At 51.7% G+C, this 13,861-nt stretch overlaps 1 protein-coding gene across 1 annotated transcript in view; it reads left to right on the top strand.

Moving 5' to 3' along the window:
- Positions 1-13,861, top strand: part of Bicra (BRD4 interacting chromatin remodeling complex associated protein) — a 73,672-nt gene that overhangs the window by 46,237 nt on the left and 13,574 nt on the right. Inside the window, 6 exon segments of the mRNA XM_032894415.1 lie at positions 664-764; positions 2,862-2,907; positions 3,015-3,057; positions 6,408-6,473; positions 9,673-11,634; positions 12,018-12,194. Of these exon segments, the coding sequence (XP_032750306.1) occupies positions 2,867-2,907; positions 3,015-3,057; positions 6,408-6,473; positions 9,673-11,634; positions 12,018-12,194 (2,289 nt within the window). The 5' untranslated portion in view covers positions 664-764; positions 2,862-2,866.

The following is a 13,861-nucleotide window of genomic DNA, read 5'->3' as shown; positions in this document are numbered from 1 at the left end:
CTTGCTTCAAACATAATTATCTGGGTTCTGTTCCTAGAACAAAGAATAATAGTGCAGAACTGGAATTGGGTATTTTATATAAACTAAAGTATCAGTAAGTGATTAGGTGTAGTGTACTGTGGTGTATGTATGCATATGCACACCATAGACCTTGTTCTTCTAATATTGTAAGTTTGAACTTGTGGTTTTCCATCTTTCCTCCTCCCCGTTCTTTCTGTTCTTACTTTAAACACTTACTAACCGGGCTGTCCTGGTGGAACACAGTGTAATCCTGGCACTGGAGCTGAGTTAGGAGGGTCTCAGCCCGGCCTGGGCTACATGGTTAGTCTTTGTGTTAGGTAAACTAGTTAATGATGGCTCTTAGTTGTAATTCACTTTAGTAGCAGTGGTCATTTGCTTCTTCTTAAGATGTTTTAAAACAGAATCTTCTTATGTAGCCCAGGCTTACCTATAACTCTCCATCCTCCTGCCTCAGCCTCCCCAGTGTCAGGATTATAAAAACATGCTCCCTTATCTTTCCAGGCCTCCCTCTCTTTCCGGGATGTCCTCACTCTCTTCCAGATTCTTCCCTTCCTCCCTCCCTCTCACCTCTGTCCCTCCATGTGTGTCTTCTGCCAGCTCATGACCTTCTTCACTCACAGCTTCTCTCCTTTCTTTCCACAGCTGGCCCCACAAAGGACATTGTCAAAGTCCCCAGCCCGGGGCCCTGCATAGACCTGGAGTGGCCACCCCATCCTTCCCTTCATGATTCGTTCATAGCACAGGTAACCAGGGAAGACCCCCAGTTTACTCTTGAAGGTGCAGCTGTTCCTCTGGGTACTTGTGGGGCCCACGGCATCTGACTTGCAGAACCTGGTTTAGCGGTGTTCTTCAGTCCCTCCTCTCCAGCCTACATCCCCACGTACAGCCGTAGGAAGGATGACCCTCAAGCTTCGCCTTTTCCTTTATATTCTATAATGAGACAATGTGAGAGTAGCTCAGTGGTGGAGCCCCTGCCTAGAATCCCCCAGTGAGGGGCTGGGGGCGTGGCTCAGTTACAGAGCACCTAGGAGGCCTGCGGCAACCACAGTAATGACAAAGAAAGGAAAGGCCAGGAAGCTATTTCAGTTGGTAAAGGAGAATTGTGGTCCTCATCGTATCCAGTATCAGTATTGCAAGAGAAAGACCAACATGAGGCCAGTGGATTGAGGCACTGGAAGAAGGGAAAGAAGAATGGGTATGTTTGCCTGGACATTTCTAAAGTGAGTGCATAGGCATTTAAAAAGAGTGGAAACGGAGAGGCACTTAGACGATCAAATGGATCTGTAACTAGGAGAGTTGGATAGGAGGACGGACATTTGGAAGGATGGAGAGGGGAGAGAGAGGACAGAGGCTTAGAATGTCAGGTGGGCACTGAGGAGATAGCTCAGTTGGTAAAGTGATTGTGAGGACATGAATTGGATTCCCAGAACCCATATAAAGAGCAGGGCATGGTGTCCCAGCACTGGGGAGGTGGAGACCATGGATACCTGGGATTAGCTCGCTGGTTAACCTAGCCTAATTGGTAAGCTCCAGGCCAGTGAGAGACCCTGTCTCAAAAAAGGTGGACAGTGTGGAATGTGAAGGCCCTTTGGAGGAATGTTTTAGGGCTGAGAGGATGTGGTTAGATGCTCTGAGGGACTGGGTGGCTGATTGGCAGGCAGGAATTCTGTGTGGTGGGAGGCAGATGGGAAAATGCAGACAGCATCCGTTCCTTTTGGGGTGCAGGGGTAAAAAGCAACCTCTTCCCCTTCCCGGGGGCTGACCACGCTAACCTTTGTCATGGGCTCTGATAATGCTAGCCAGTGGTGAGCGCCAGACAGCTCCAGACAAACGTTAGCCGTCCGCATCCTCATCATTCAGCTGTGGAGGCCAACCCCACACTGTCACCTCTCTGGTCCAGCCTTGTGACCCTCCCTGCTCCTGCTACCTCAGTCCCCTCTGCCATACATCATGCCTGTCACCTTTCTTTGCCTGAGACCCACACTGCGTAGGTCTTTGGGATTCACCCAGGAGTGTGGCGACCCTTTCTCTTACTCTCTCATTCCACCCTCCCTCCCTTGCTCTTTCCCACTGATACTCAGGACAGGCCCCCAGCACACCCGACGGGCCACAGACAGTAGTCAGAACAGGACAGTGAGCCGTGACGTGCTTAGGCTCGGGGCATGGCTGGCGAACTCAAGCGGAAGCCTCCCTGGTGGGAGTCTGGTGTGAGCTAGAGACCCTGAGAGAACAGTTCAGGTTATTTTGTTTTTGAGACAGGGTCTCACCATGCAGGCCTGGCTGGTCTTGAACTCACAGACATCCTCCAAGTGCTGGGATCAAAGGTGCAGGCCATCTTAACACCCAGTGAGTTTGGGTTTTGACTCTGAACTAGACTGTATAACGCAAAGTAGAATGGCACCCTGGAGGCCGGAGCACATGTGTTCCCTAGGACTCGTGCATGTACAGCCCACTCGCTGGAAGTTGGTGCCTCCAACTCCTACCCTTAAAGTGGGGGTGCCATAGTTTATTCAGTTAGACTTCTCTGTAGCACTTAGTGTAAGAGACCTTTTCATCTCAGTTGATACCCCCTTCATCATCACTGTCAGACGTGGGGGGTGTTGGGCACGAGGACAGAGGGTAAGAATGCTACCCCGTCCCTGGTCAGGACTTCTGTGTGGGAGGGTACCTGGGAGGTGGTTCTTGTACCCCTCCACCTAGCTCTGTGCACTTCAGAAACAGTTGCTCAGACCCCCCCCACACTACCTCCAGGCGCCACCCCATGAAGGGGCAGCTGGGCCGTAGACTGCCTCAATCTAATTGTGTCTCCCTCACCCTCTTCCCACCCCCACCCCATCTAGTGGAAATGGATGATGAGGATGGGAGATGCTTACTAGACGTGATTTGGTGAGTAACGGGCTCCCCCCACCCACCCACGCCCGTCTCCCACACCCCTCCCTTCCCTCTACTCCTCAGCCTAGCTCCTTAAGGTCTCTTTTCCCTCTCTCTTGCAGTGACCCTCAGGCCCTCAATGACTTCTTGCATGGATCCGAAAAGGTAAGTGCCAAAGGCATGGGGGGCCTTCTTTGGTCATGGGGCTGGAGGATCCGAAGGGAGGTGCAGGTCCCCTAAGTCTTGTCTCCTTGCTCTGTCATCTTCCTGGTTAACGAACTAAGCCAGCCATTTAAAGGGGGGGGGGATGAGCGGGAGAGGGGGCCGCAGCAAAAAGATCTCAGCACATTTTTTTTTTCTTTTTTTTTCGGAGCTGGGGACGGAACCCACAGGGCCTTGCACTTGCTAGGCAAGCGCTCTACCACTAAGCTAAATCCCCAACCCCTCAGCACATTTTTAACTTGGAAATGATGCTGTATTGGATATACACATTTTCTTAAAATATCATACTAGATTAAAAATAAATAAATAAATAAATAAAAGGCCAAGTGTAGACTATAAATCCCAGGACCCAAGAGGCAAAGGCAGGCAGATCTCTGTGAGTTACCTACAGAGTGAGCTCCAGGACGGTCAGGGATACATAGGAAGCCCCTGCCTATAAACAAACGAATGAATGAATGTCATTTACTATTCACTAGTTAAGGTTTTCTTTAAAAGTCATACAGAAAATGGCTAGAAAGAAATAATGAGAGGTGCTAGAGAGATCGCTGTATGGAGAGCATGTGTAAGCATGGAGACCTGAGTTCAAATCCCCAGCATGGTCAGAAGCTCGGCATGGCCATGTGCACTGTAACCTCGTTTCTCTGGGGAGAGGGTAGAGACAGGAGGATCACTGGAGCTTGCTGACCCCTCTCTTAGCTCCCAGTTAAGTTGAGAGGGCTGTGTCTGAGGGTAATGGGGCAGAGTGGTGAAGGTGTGAGGGGTGTTGGGCATGATGAAGGAGGGTCAGAATGCTGCCCCATCCCTGGTCAGGACTTCTGTGTGGGAGGGTACCTGATCCTTATATCCCTCCATCTCGCTCTGTGCACTCCAGAAACAGTGCTGTGACCCCTACGTCCATTACCTCCAGGGGCCACGCTGTGAAGGGGCAGCTGGGCCTTAAACTACCTCAATCTAATTTTGTCTCCCTCACCCCCAAGACAAGACACTGTGTTCCTCTGGACTCCATATGTGCACCTGCATACACATGTGTATAACATGCGTGCGCACAAACACAGAGAGAGAGAGAGAGAGAGAGAGAGAGAGAGAGAGAGAGAGAGAGAGAAAAGAAAAATAAAGCCTAAAGCTGGAGAGATGGCTGAGCAGTAAAGAGTGTTGGCTGTAGGCCAGGTGGTGGCACAAGTCTTTAATCCCAACACTCAGGGGTCAGAGCCAGGTGATCTGTGAGTTTGAGGCCAGCCTGGTCTACAGAGCGGGTTTCAGGACAGCCAAAGCTACACAAAGAAACCCAGTCTTAGAGAACAGAGTGCTCGCTGATTCTATAGAGGACCCAGTTCCAGGGGATCCAACCCTCCTCTGGCCTCTGATAACACCAAATATAAGATATATATTTATGTCTTAAAGAAAATAAAGGAAAGATCTCCTTTAGCTGGTGTGGTCAGAGGAGGTCCCTCTGGGGTGGCGGCATTAAAGATGACCACAGTGCTCTATCTAGCAGGGGTAAAATTGAGAGAGAGGCTAAATTCAGAACTATTATGAGACAGCACTGAGTGCTTTAGACGTGGTTAGGTGATTTTGTTTTTATTTGTTTGTATGTTTCTTTATTGTGAGGCAGGTTCTCTCTTTGTAGTCCTGGCTAACCTAGAACTTACTAGGTAGGTCAGGTTGGCCTTGAACTCACAGAAATCCACCCGCCCGCCCTGCCTCCCCACCATCACACATGACTGATTGATTTATTCTGAACCTGACAGCAGTTCTCGGGGACCCAGATTTGATTTGTGTCCCAGGAAATCTTGGAAAATGTGGCTGTCTGGAGGAGCAGTGTGGAACTCTTTGTATTCTGCAGTGGTATGAGAGATTACCCCCACATGGTGACTCAGTGCCTAGTTGTTAGGCTTTTGCCTTGTTGGGAATCTGGGTCAAGAGTCAGCTGGGTGGTCCTGCCTCAGGGACTTCCCCTGAGGTCACAGCAGTCTGTATATTACAGGAGCTACAAGCACCTAAGGCAGTGGTTCTCAACCTGTGGGTTGTGACCCCTTTGGGGGTTGAATGACCCCTTAAACAGGAGTCAGTTAAGACCATCAGAAAATACATTGTGGTTCATAACAGTAGAAAAATTACAGTTATGAAGTAGTTATGAAGTAGTACAGTAGAAAATTACAGTTATGAATAATTTTATAATTGCCGGTCATCACAACTTGAACTGTATTAAAGGGTCGAAGCATCAGAAGGGTTGAGAACCACCGTTCTATGGGCTGGTCTAGAGTCAACTATATATTTACTCTAACCTCCCTTCTTGTGGCCACTGCCAGGAGGCCCGGGTACCTTTCCCGTGGGCCCCTCTCTCACTGTTTAAATGTACTCAGGATATGGTAGCTGATTTCCCTTGTCACAAGCACCCTATGATAGAGAGCCAGGAGGAAGCCACAGTACCTTTTATGACCTAGTTTCATGAGTCACACGGATACTTGGGAACTGCTAAGAGCTCCTCAGTTCCGTCCCCAGCACCACATAAAATGAGGCATGGTGGGGCATGCAGTCCCAGCACTCAGGAGACCAGGAGTTTACCTCCCGCTTTAATGGCTAGCATGTTTGAGGCTAGCTTGGACTACAAGTATCTGCCTTGAAGGAGGAAGGAGCCACTAACTCCGGTGTACACTCTAATGGGATAAGTGAGCCATGCCTCTTCGAGGAGAGGCATCAAGTGCTGAGCTCTCTAGAGTACAATGAGGTGGTAGCTCTGAGTGCAGTATATATGGTGGAGGGAGGCCAGGCATGGTGGTGCATGCCTTAAATCCCTCCTGCACTCTGGAGGAGGCAGGTAGATCTCTGTCATCTATGTTAGGCTCAATTCAGGTGTCAACATTCCCCAGGACTCAGCAGTTCCTGTCCCCTAAAAAGCAAATGCTGGGGAGAAGGGAAAGACTTAAAGAAGTGCGGGACAGGTGTCATGAGCAGGTGCGTCATTGCCACAACGCCCTCAAGGATGTGCTACCAAGAGGGCTGTGGTTTCCAGGCAGGAGCACAGCTTGGGTGCAGACCAAGAGGCCAAAGTCCCAAGTTCAAGGCAGGCACGTCAAGGGGTGGAGTCTTAGAAGCCAGGCAGGGGACTTGACATTGACAGGAAGTGCCCTGGGTGGAAACCCTGTGTCCAGCCCTGTTCTTGGGACAGATGCTCCTATGTTTCCTCCCATACCCCTCTTCTCTTGTCTCAACCCCAAACTGATTTCTGCTCTAGAGTCTGGACCTGCCCTGTTTATGTTTGACCTTGGGTTGGGGGGTGGTTCTCATTGCAGCTGGACAGTGATGACCTCCTGGATGCCCCTGTGGAGGCCCAAAGTGCCTTCTATGAAGGTCCTGGGGTAAGTGGCTGGCTATTGGTCATTGCCTATATACTACTGGAGCAGAAGGAGGTGCAGAGGCTGGAGGGCAAGCCTGAGCATGCCCTGGGTGGGGGTTCAGGAACCAAGCTGTCCCACTATCCTGGCCATAGAGAGGGGCAGAGGCTGGCTGGCTCTAGTGCTTTTGGTAGATACTATGTGACCCTGGGGGAAGGGCTCTTCCCTGGTGGCTACAGAGAGCACTGAGCATGTACTCTGTGCTTGACTATGCCAGACGCTCAATTGCTTCTCTCTCTGCATGGGAGGTTTGCACGTACGTGCATGCATGTTTGTACATGTGGAGGCCAGGGGCCAGCCTTGGGTATCATCACTTGTTTCATAAGGGTCTCTACTGCCCTGGAGCTTGCCACAGCAGGGTAGCCAGCCAGTCCCTCAAGTCTTTCCTGTATCTGCCTTCCTACCACAGGGTTTACTGGACCCTCCACTTTTTAAAACTTATTTTACGCCTATTACGTTAATGTTTTGCCTGCATGTATATCTGTGCATACTTACTGTTTGTATTTTAGAGGTTTATGTATTTTGTATACAGTGTTCTGTCTGTGTGTACACCTGCAGACTAGAAGAGGGCATCAGATCTCATTACAGATGGTTGTGGACCACCATGTGGGTGCTGGGAATTGAATTCAGGACCTCTGGAAGAGCAGTCAAGCTCTGAGCCATCTCTCCAGCTCCAGTCAGTGCTCGTAACTGCTGAGCCATGTCTCTAGCTGCACCTGGCAGTTTTTTGGGTGGGTTCTGGGGATGGTCAGACTTATGAGGCAAGTCCTTTCCCTACTGTTCATCTCCCAGCTCCCTCTTTCCCTTTTCTCCCTTCCTACCCTGCTGCTCCTGCCCTCATTTCTTTCCCTGGTCCCTGTCATCGTAACTGCCATCTTTTAACGTGTTGCTTTATGAATCAACCATATTCCAAATAACCTTTATCATAATGATTAGGTTTAGAAGAACAAACTGGATTTTATAGACCCAGTTACTGCAGTGGCCGCCCTGTCTTGTTTTTTTCAAGACCTTTATTGAAGCTTTTGTATTTTGGTTTTCTGAGATAAGGTCTCTTGGGATCCAGAACATCCAGAAACACACTAGGTAGCTGAGGGATCGTCTTTAACTTCTAATCCTCCTGCCTCTCCTGTCACATGTTGGGATTACAGCCATGCACCGCCAGCCCGTGCTGGGAAAAGAACCCAAGTTCGTGCTCTCTGGGCAGGTACCTAAGCACTAGACTCACTAGTCTGAATCTGAGGGGTTGACGTGCCTCAAGCCTATGGCTGCCTGTGGCTCTCTGCGCAATATGCCTGCCGAGCTGTGTCTGTCACTGATGGTGGTCACATTGAGGAAGCATTGAACCCCACTGAGGACGGCTCCAGGGTGCCCCCCAACAGCAGTTGCTGTGCTACGTCTATTTTCCCCCAGCCTCCTGCTTCATATTGAACTTGGGAGTTTTGTGTCACACACTTGCCTTCCTGTGGCAGACATATGGGGCTGGAGGGCTGGGTCATTCGTTCTGCAGTGTAGTACCCGGAACTCCTAAGAAAGTTTGCTCTTATTTAAAAAAAAGAAAAAGACCCAAAATCAGGTATAGTGGTGCTTGCCTATGATCCCAGCACTTGGAAGGTGGAAGCAGGGGGATCAGGAGTTCAGAGTCATCCATAGGGTCTGGAGAGATGTCTCAGTGTTAACAACAATGGCTGCTCTGGCAGAAGAATAAGGTTTGGTTCCCAGCACCCACATGGTAGCTCACAACTGTCTGTAATTCTAGTTCTAGAGAGTCTGACTTTCCTCTGACCTTAATAGATGCCAGGCACATATATGTTGTGCCTAAATACACAGAGACACACATATACACATAAAATATATATTAAAAACAAGTCAGCTTGGTGGTGTGCTGTATACATTTAGTACCAGCACTCAGGAGGCGGATGTGAGTTCAAGGCCTGGTTCTACAGAGCAAATTTCAGAACAGCCAAGGCTACATAAAGAAACTCATTCCTGAAAAACAAACAAATCCACTACCACCATCCACCCCCCAAAAATGTTAGCTATCTTTAGCTATAGAGCAAGTTCAAGGTCAGCCTAGGCTACACTAGGTTAGTTCTTTCTAATCTGGACAAACCCAAGGTCATCTTGAGCTATGTAATCTGGTCGAGACCAGCCTAGACTACATGAGGCCTTATCTCAAAAGAAGAGATTCAGAGCCCATTCTAATAGTACATACCTTTAATCCCACCATACCCAGGGAGAGATCTAGGAGTTCAAGGTCAGCGTGATGTATATAGCAAGTTCAAAGATAGTCAGGATGAAGTAGAGAAACCTTGTCTCAACCTCCCCCTTCCAGAAAAGAAGGTTAGAAGGTCTTGGTTTGTGAGGGGTATCGGAACCACAAATGAGTACCGTGGTTTTCTCAGAGTACCGTACTCTGTAGCTGTAGTTTTATTTATTTGTTTGTTTGCTCATTTTACCTATGTTGTGTGTGCCTGTGTGTGTGTGTGCATGCGCACGTGCTTGTACACTCGAGTTTACCACAGCGTAGGTGTGGAGGTCAGAGAACAGCTCCCCAAGTCAGGTTTCTCCTACCTCCTTCTGGGCTCCGGGGATCTCAGGTTGTCGAGTTTGCGTGCAATTGCCTGTATCTGCTGAGCCATGGTCCAGTTGACTTTAAAAACTGTGGGCAGATCTCCATGAGTTCAAGATTACTCTGGTCTATATAGTAAGCTGCAGGTCAGCCAGGTTACATAATGAGGCTCTTTACTTAAAAAAAGAAAAGAAGAAAACCTTTTGCTTATTAATATGGTGTGTATGTGTGTGTGAGTTGGGACACACACATGCCATGGCACGCATGTAGAGGCATAAGGACAGTTCTAAGATGTCAAGAGTTCCCTCTTTCCACACTGGGAACTGGGATAGAACTCAGGCCATCAGTGCTTTTACCCGCTGAGCACTCTCCTCATGGTCATCGCCTAGCTCATGTTCCTAGCACCTGCTGCTTATAGGTGCAGATGGGGAAACCGAGGTCAGGTTAAGCAAGCGGCAGGTTGCACAGTGAAGCCTGCAACTGAGCCAGGGTTTGGTCTGTGCCCGGTCACTTTTAGATGGAAAGTTCTTGTGGTGGTCTTGACAGAAACCTCTGTTGACCTCAGCACTGCCTTCTTCTCTTGACCGCCTCCAGCTCCATGTGCAGGAAGCTGCTGGCAACCACCTGAACCCTGAGCCCAGCCAACCTGCCCCCAGCGTGGACCTGGACTTCCTAGAAGATGATATCCTGGGCTCCCCTGCAGCAGGAGGAGGTGGAGGGGGCGGCGGGGGCCCAGACCAGCCCTGTGACATTCTTCAGCAGAGTCTTCAGGAGGCCAACATCACAGAGCAGACCCTGGAGGCTGAGGCTGAACTGGACCTGGGCCCCTTCCAGCTGCCCACCCTACAGCCCGCTGACGGCGGGGCAGGTGCTACTGGAGCTGCAGGAGCTGCTGCAGTGACTGCAGGGCCCCAGGCTCTCTTCCCAGGCAGCGCAGATCTGCTGGGGCTGCAAGCCCCGCCCACTGTACTTACCCACCAGGCCTTGGTGCCACCCCAGGATGTGGTCAACAAGGCCCTGAGCGTCCAGCCCTTCCTACAGCCTGTGGGCCTGGGCAATGTGACCCTTCAGCCCATTCAAGGCCTCCAGGGCCTTCCCAATGGCAGTCCTGGGGGCGCTACAGCAGCCACTTTGGGTCTGGCACCTATTCAAGTGGTGGGCCAGCCCGTCATGGCTCTCAATCCACCCACCTCCCAGCTCTTGGCAAAGCAGGTGCCTGTCAGTGGCTACCTGGCCTCCGCAGCTGGTCCTTCAGAGCCAGTGACACTGGCATCTGCTGGCGTGTCCCCCCAGGGAGCCGGCCTAGTCATCCAGAAAAATCTTCCAGCCGCAGTGACCACCACACTCAACGGGAACTCAGTGTTTGCCGGGACAGGGTCTGCCACTGCAGCAGCCAGTGGGGCAACCTCGGGACAGCCGCTGGCGGTGGCCCCGGGCCTTGGCACGTCACCACTGGTACAAGCACCCAATGTGATTTTACACAGAACCCCTACGCCCATCCAGCCCAAGCCTGCAGGGGTACTGCCCCCCAAACTCTACCAGCTGACACCCAAGCCCTTCACCCCCACGGGAGCCACCCTTACCATCCAGGGTGAGCCAGGCACCTTGCCCCAGCAGCCTAAGGCCCCCCAGAACCTGACTTTTATGGCCGCAGGCAAAGCTGGCCAGAACGTGGTGCTGTCTGGCTTCCCGGCACCGGCTTTACAGGCGAATGTATTCAAGCAGCCACCAGTCACCACCACGGGGACAGCCCCGCCACAGCCACCCGGGGCCCTCAGCAAACCCATGAGCGTCCACCTCCTCAATCAAGGCAGTAGCATCGTGATCCCAGCCCAGCACATGCTGCCTGGCCAGAACCAGTTCTTGCTGCCAGGCACCTCGGCTGTACAACTCCCCCAGTCACTTTCTGCCCTGCCTGCCAACGTGGGAGGCCAGATCCTTACAGCCGCAGCACCACATGCAGGTGGACAGCTCATTGCCAACCCAATCCTCACCAACCAGAACCTGGCAGGCCCACTAAGTCTGGGCCCAGTGCTGGCACCCCACTCTGGGGCACACAGCGCTGCGCACATCCTCTCTGCAGCTCCCATCCAGGTGGGCCAGCCTGCCCTCTTCCAGATGCCTGTGTCGCTGGCCACTGGCAGCCTGCCCACTCAGAGCCAGCCAGCTCCCACTGGCCCCACAGCCACCACCGTCCTCCAGGGCGTCACCCTGCCTCCCAGTGCTGTGGCCATGCTTAATACACCTGATGGGCTAGTGCAGCCCTCGACCCCAGCTGCCACCACTGGGGAAGCCACACCTGTTCTGGCCGTTCAACCTGCCACCCAGGTGCCCCCTGCTGTCACCACACCACTGCCTATGGGTCTCCAACAGCCACCGGCACAGCAGCCTCCACAGGCCCCTACTCCACAGGCGGCCACCCAGCCTCAGGCCACCCCTCCTCAGGCCAGCCCAGGCCTGGCATCCAGCCCAGAGAAGATAGTCCTGGGGCAGGCGCCCCCTGTGGCCACAACGGCCATCCTCACTCAGGATTCCCTCCAGATGTTCCTGCCCCAGGTATGGGGGAGTATTGAGGGAGGGAATGAGGTTGAGCGGCAGCTGAGGCGGCTAGTGGGGGCTCTCTGGGATGTCCACAAGGTAGGGCAGACTGGTAGGCCAACTGACAGGCTGGGAGGGGCATACCTGGTGATCTCACAGACCAGGGAGAGCATCTCAGTGAGGGTGTGTGTAAGATATAGATGGGATGGTGACTGGTGGGTGGAATGATGGATAGGCAGACAGATGGAACACTAGAGGGTGAGCAGACAAAGGTTCTAGGGTCTGCCTGCCCTGCACCTCTTGTCAACTGTTCGCCATGAGATGGAGTGGGGGTGGCAGACTTAGATGGGAGCCCGTGGCCTCTGGGGGCCATCTGACCCTGTGTGGGTGGCCCCTTGCAGGAGAGGAGCCAGCAGCCCCTCTCTACAGAGGGTCCCCACCTCTCGGTGCCTGCCTCCGTCATAGTCAGCGCCCCGCCTCCTGCCCAAGACCCAGCCCTGGCCACGCCCGTCACCAAAGGAGCTGGCCTTGGCGCTCAGACCCCCGACAACCGGGCTTCCCCAGCTCCAGCTCCCCAGGTAGATGCATCCTGGCAGCCTGGCCTCAGCTCCCTGCTCGCTCTGCCCTACCTGCCTCTGTCTTGCTGCCTTGGGAGACACGCTGTCCTTTGTTCTTCACGCTCATATTCCCTCAATGTCCCCTGGCCACAGTGCACATCCAGGACCAGGGCCAGCCCTGGGAGAGTCCAGCTCTAGACAAGTACATTAAGTCACGAGGGGGGTGGTGCAATAAGATCAGGGTCATCCTTGGCTACATATGGAGTTTGAGGCCAGCCTGGTGGGCTACATGAGACCCAGTCTCTATAACAACCAGAAGAACCATACTGAAATCCTCAGCTGCTCCTGAACAGGGCTCTTGTGTTTCCTTTTCAATGGGTGTGAGCATGACCACACGTGAATGCCCTGCCTTCCAGTTTTATAAGGTGCAGTGGAGTGCTGTGACGAAGCTCACACCTTGTCTATTGTTTAAACATGACCTCAGTGGCTGCTTTTTATTCTTCCACATGACTGTGTAGCAGACCATTGTGCAGGTATGGGTTTTTTGTTTTGTTTTGTTTTGTTTGCCAGTCCTCGTCCATCAACAAGGCTTCTAAAGTCATTCCTGGTCTTGTTATGAACGAGGCCACAGGTAACAGCTTTGTGTGACATTTTGCAACATGAATTATTTTGTGGTCTGGGGTTTGAACTGAGTTCTGTGCATGCAAAGTAGGCATCCTGCCACTGAGCCACGCCCCCAGCCCCTCACTGGGGGATTCTAGGCAGGGAATTCCCCTTATTGGTAGACTCTAGGCAAGCTCCTAGTACTAAGATCTATCACAAGCCTTTTGAACATTTTTATTTTGAGAGTCAACTTGTTAAGTTGACCGGGGAAGTCTTTAATCTGTGGTCCTTCTGCCTCAGTGTCTCAAGTTGCTGGGCCCACAAGTCTGTATTCTACCACACATAATCTAGAATAAGTTCTTTAAACTGAATTTTTTGGCCTTATATTGTAATGCTGTCTCCAAGCTGCCCTCTGTGGACTGTTTGGTTTGGCTTTGCCAGCAGTGTAGCATGCTCCTGTCTTCCAGCCTCACTAGTGTATCGAGGTGGTCAGTGTGACGGTTGTAAAAAAAAAAAGAAGCGCCTCATATTGATTTTTAAGTTGTGTTTCTTTTTGTTGTCACTGAAATGAGGCAAGTTTGTATACATTTGAGAGTGATTTGTTCTGGGAAAGTGTTGCTGTCCTTTGCCGTTTTCCAACATGGGTTCTTGATTTGTGGACACTCTCTGGATGTGAGGGAAGTGAGCCTTCAGATCATATATTGGCAAGGGTATGGATGGCAAAGTCAGTGTGGGTTTGGCCCTTGGACAGCCGTGGTTTTACATACAGGTTGCCTGTCACGTAAACTTGAACAATGCTTTTCTTCCATTTAGATTGAGAGTGGGGAAGAGGGCTTAGGTTGAACGGATGAGCTGATATGTGAAACTCCACACATATTAGGAGTTTGCTTGTGTCTGCTGTGGGTGTGTGCACTCAGGTCTGAGGGACTGGACCCCTGGAGCTGGCATTACAGTTGTGACCCACCTGATGACAGGTGCTCGGAACAGAACCTGGATCCCCTCGGCAAGCAGCAGTGGTCTTAACCACCGAGCCAGCTCTCCAGCTCAATCCTGCTGGCCACAACCTGTGAATGCCCCTAGCTGGC

The sequence above is a fragment of the Rattus rattus genome, chromosome 2 (assembly GCF_011064425.1).
Source record: "Rattus rattus isolate New Zealand chromosome 2, Rrattus_CSIRO_v1, whole genome shotgun sequence".
Taxonomy (NCBI): Eukaryota; Metazoa; Chordata; class Mammalia; order Rodentia; family Muridae; genus Rattus; species Rattus rattus.
The sequence above is the reverse complement of the archived record's forward strand: the minus strand, read 5'-3'. Positions and strand labels throughout refer to the sequence as shown.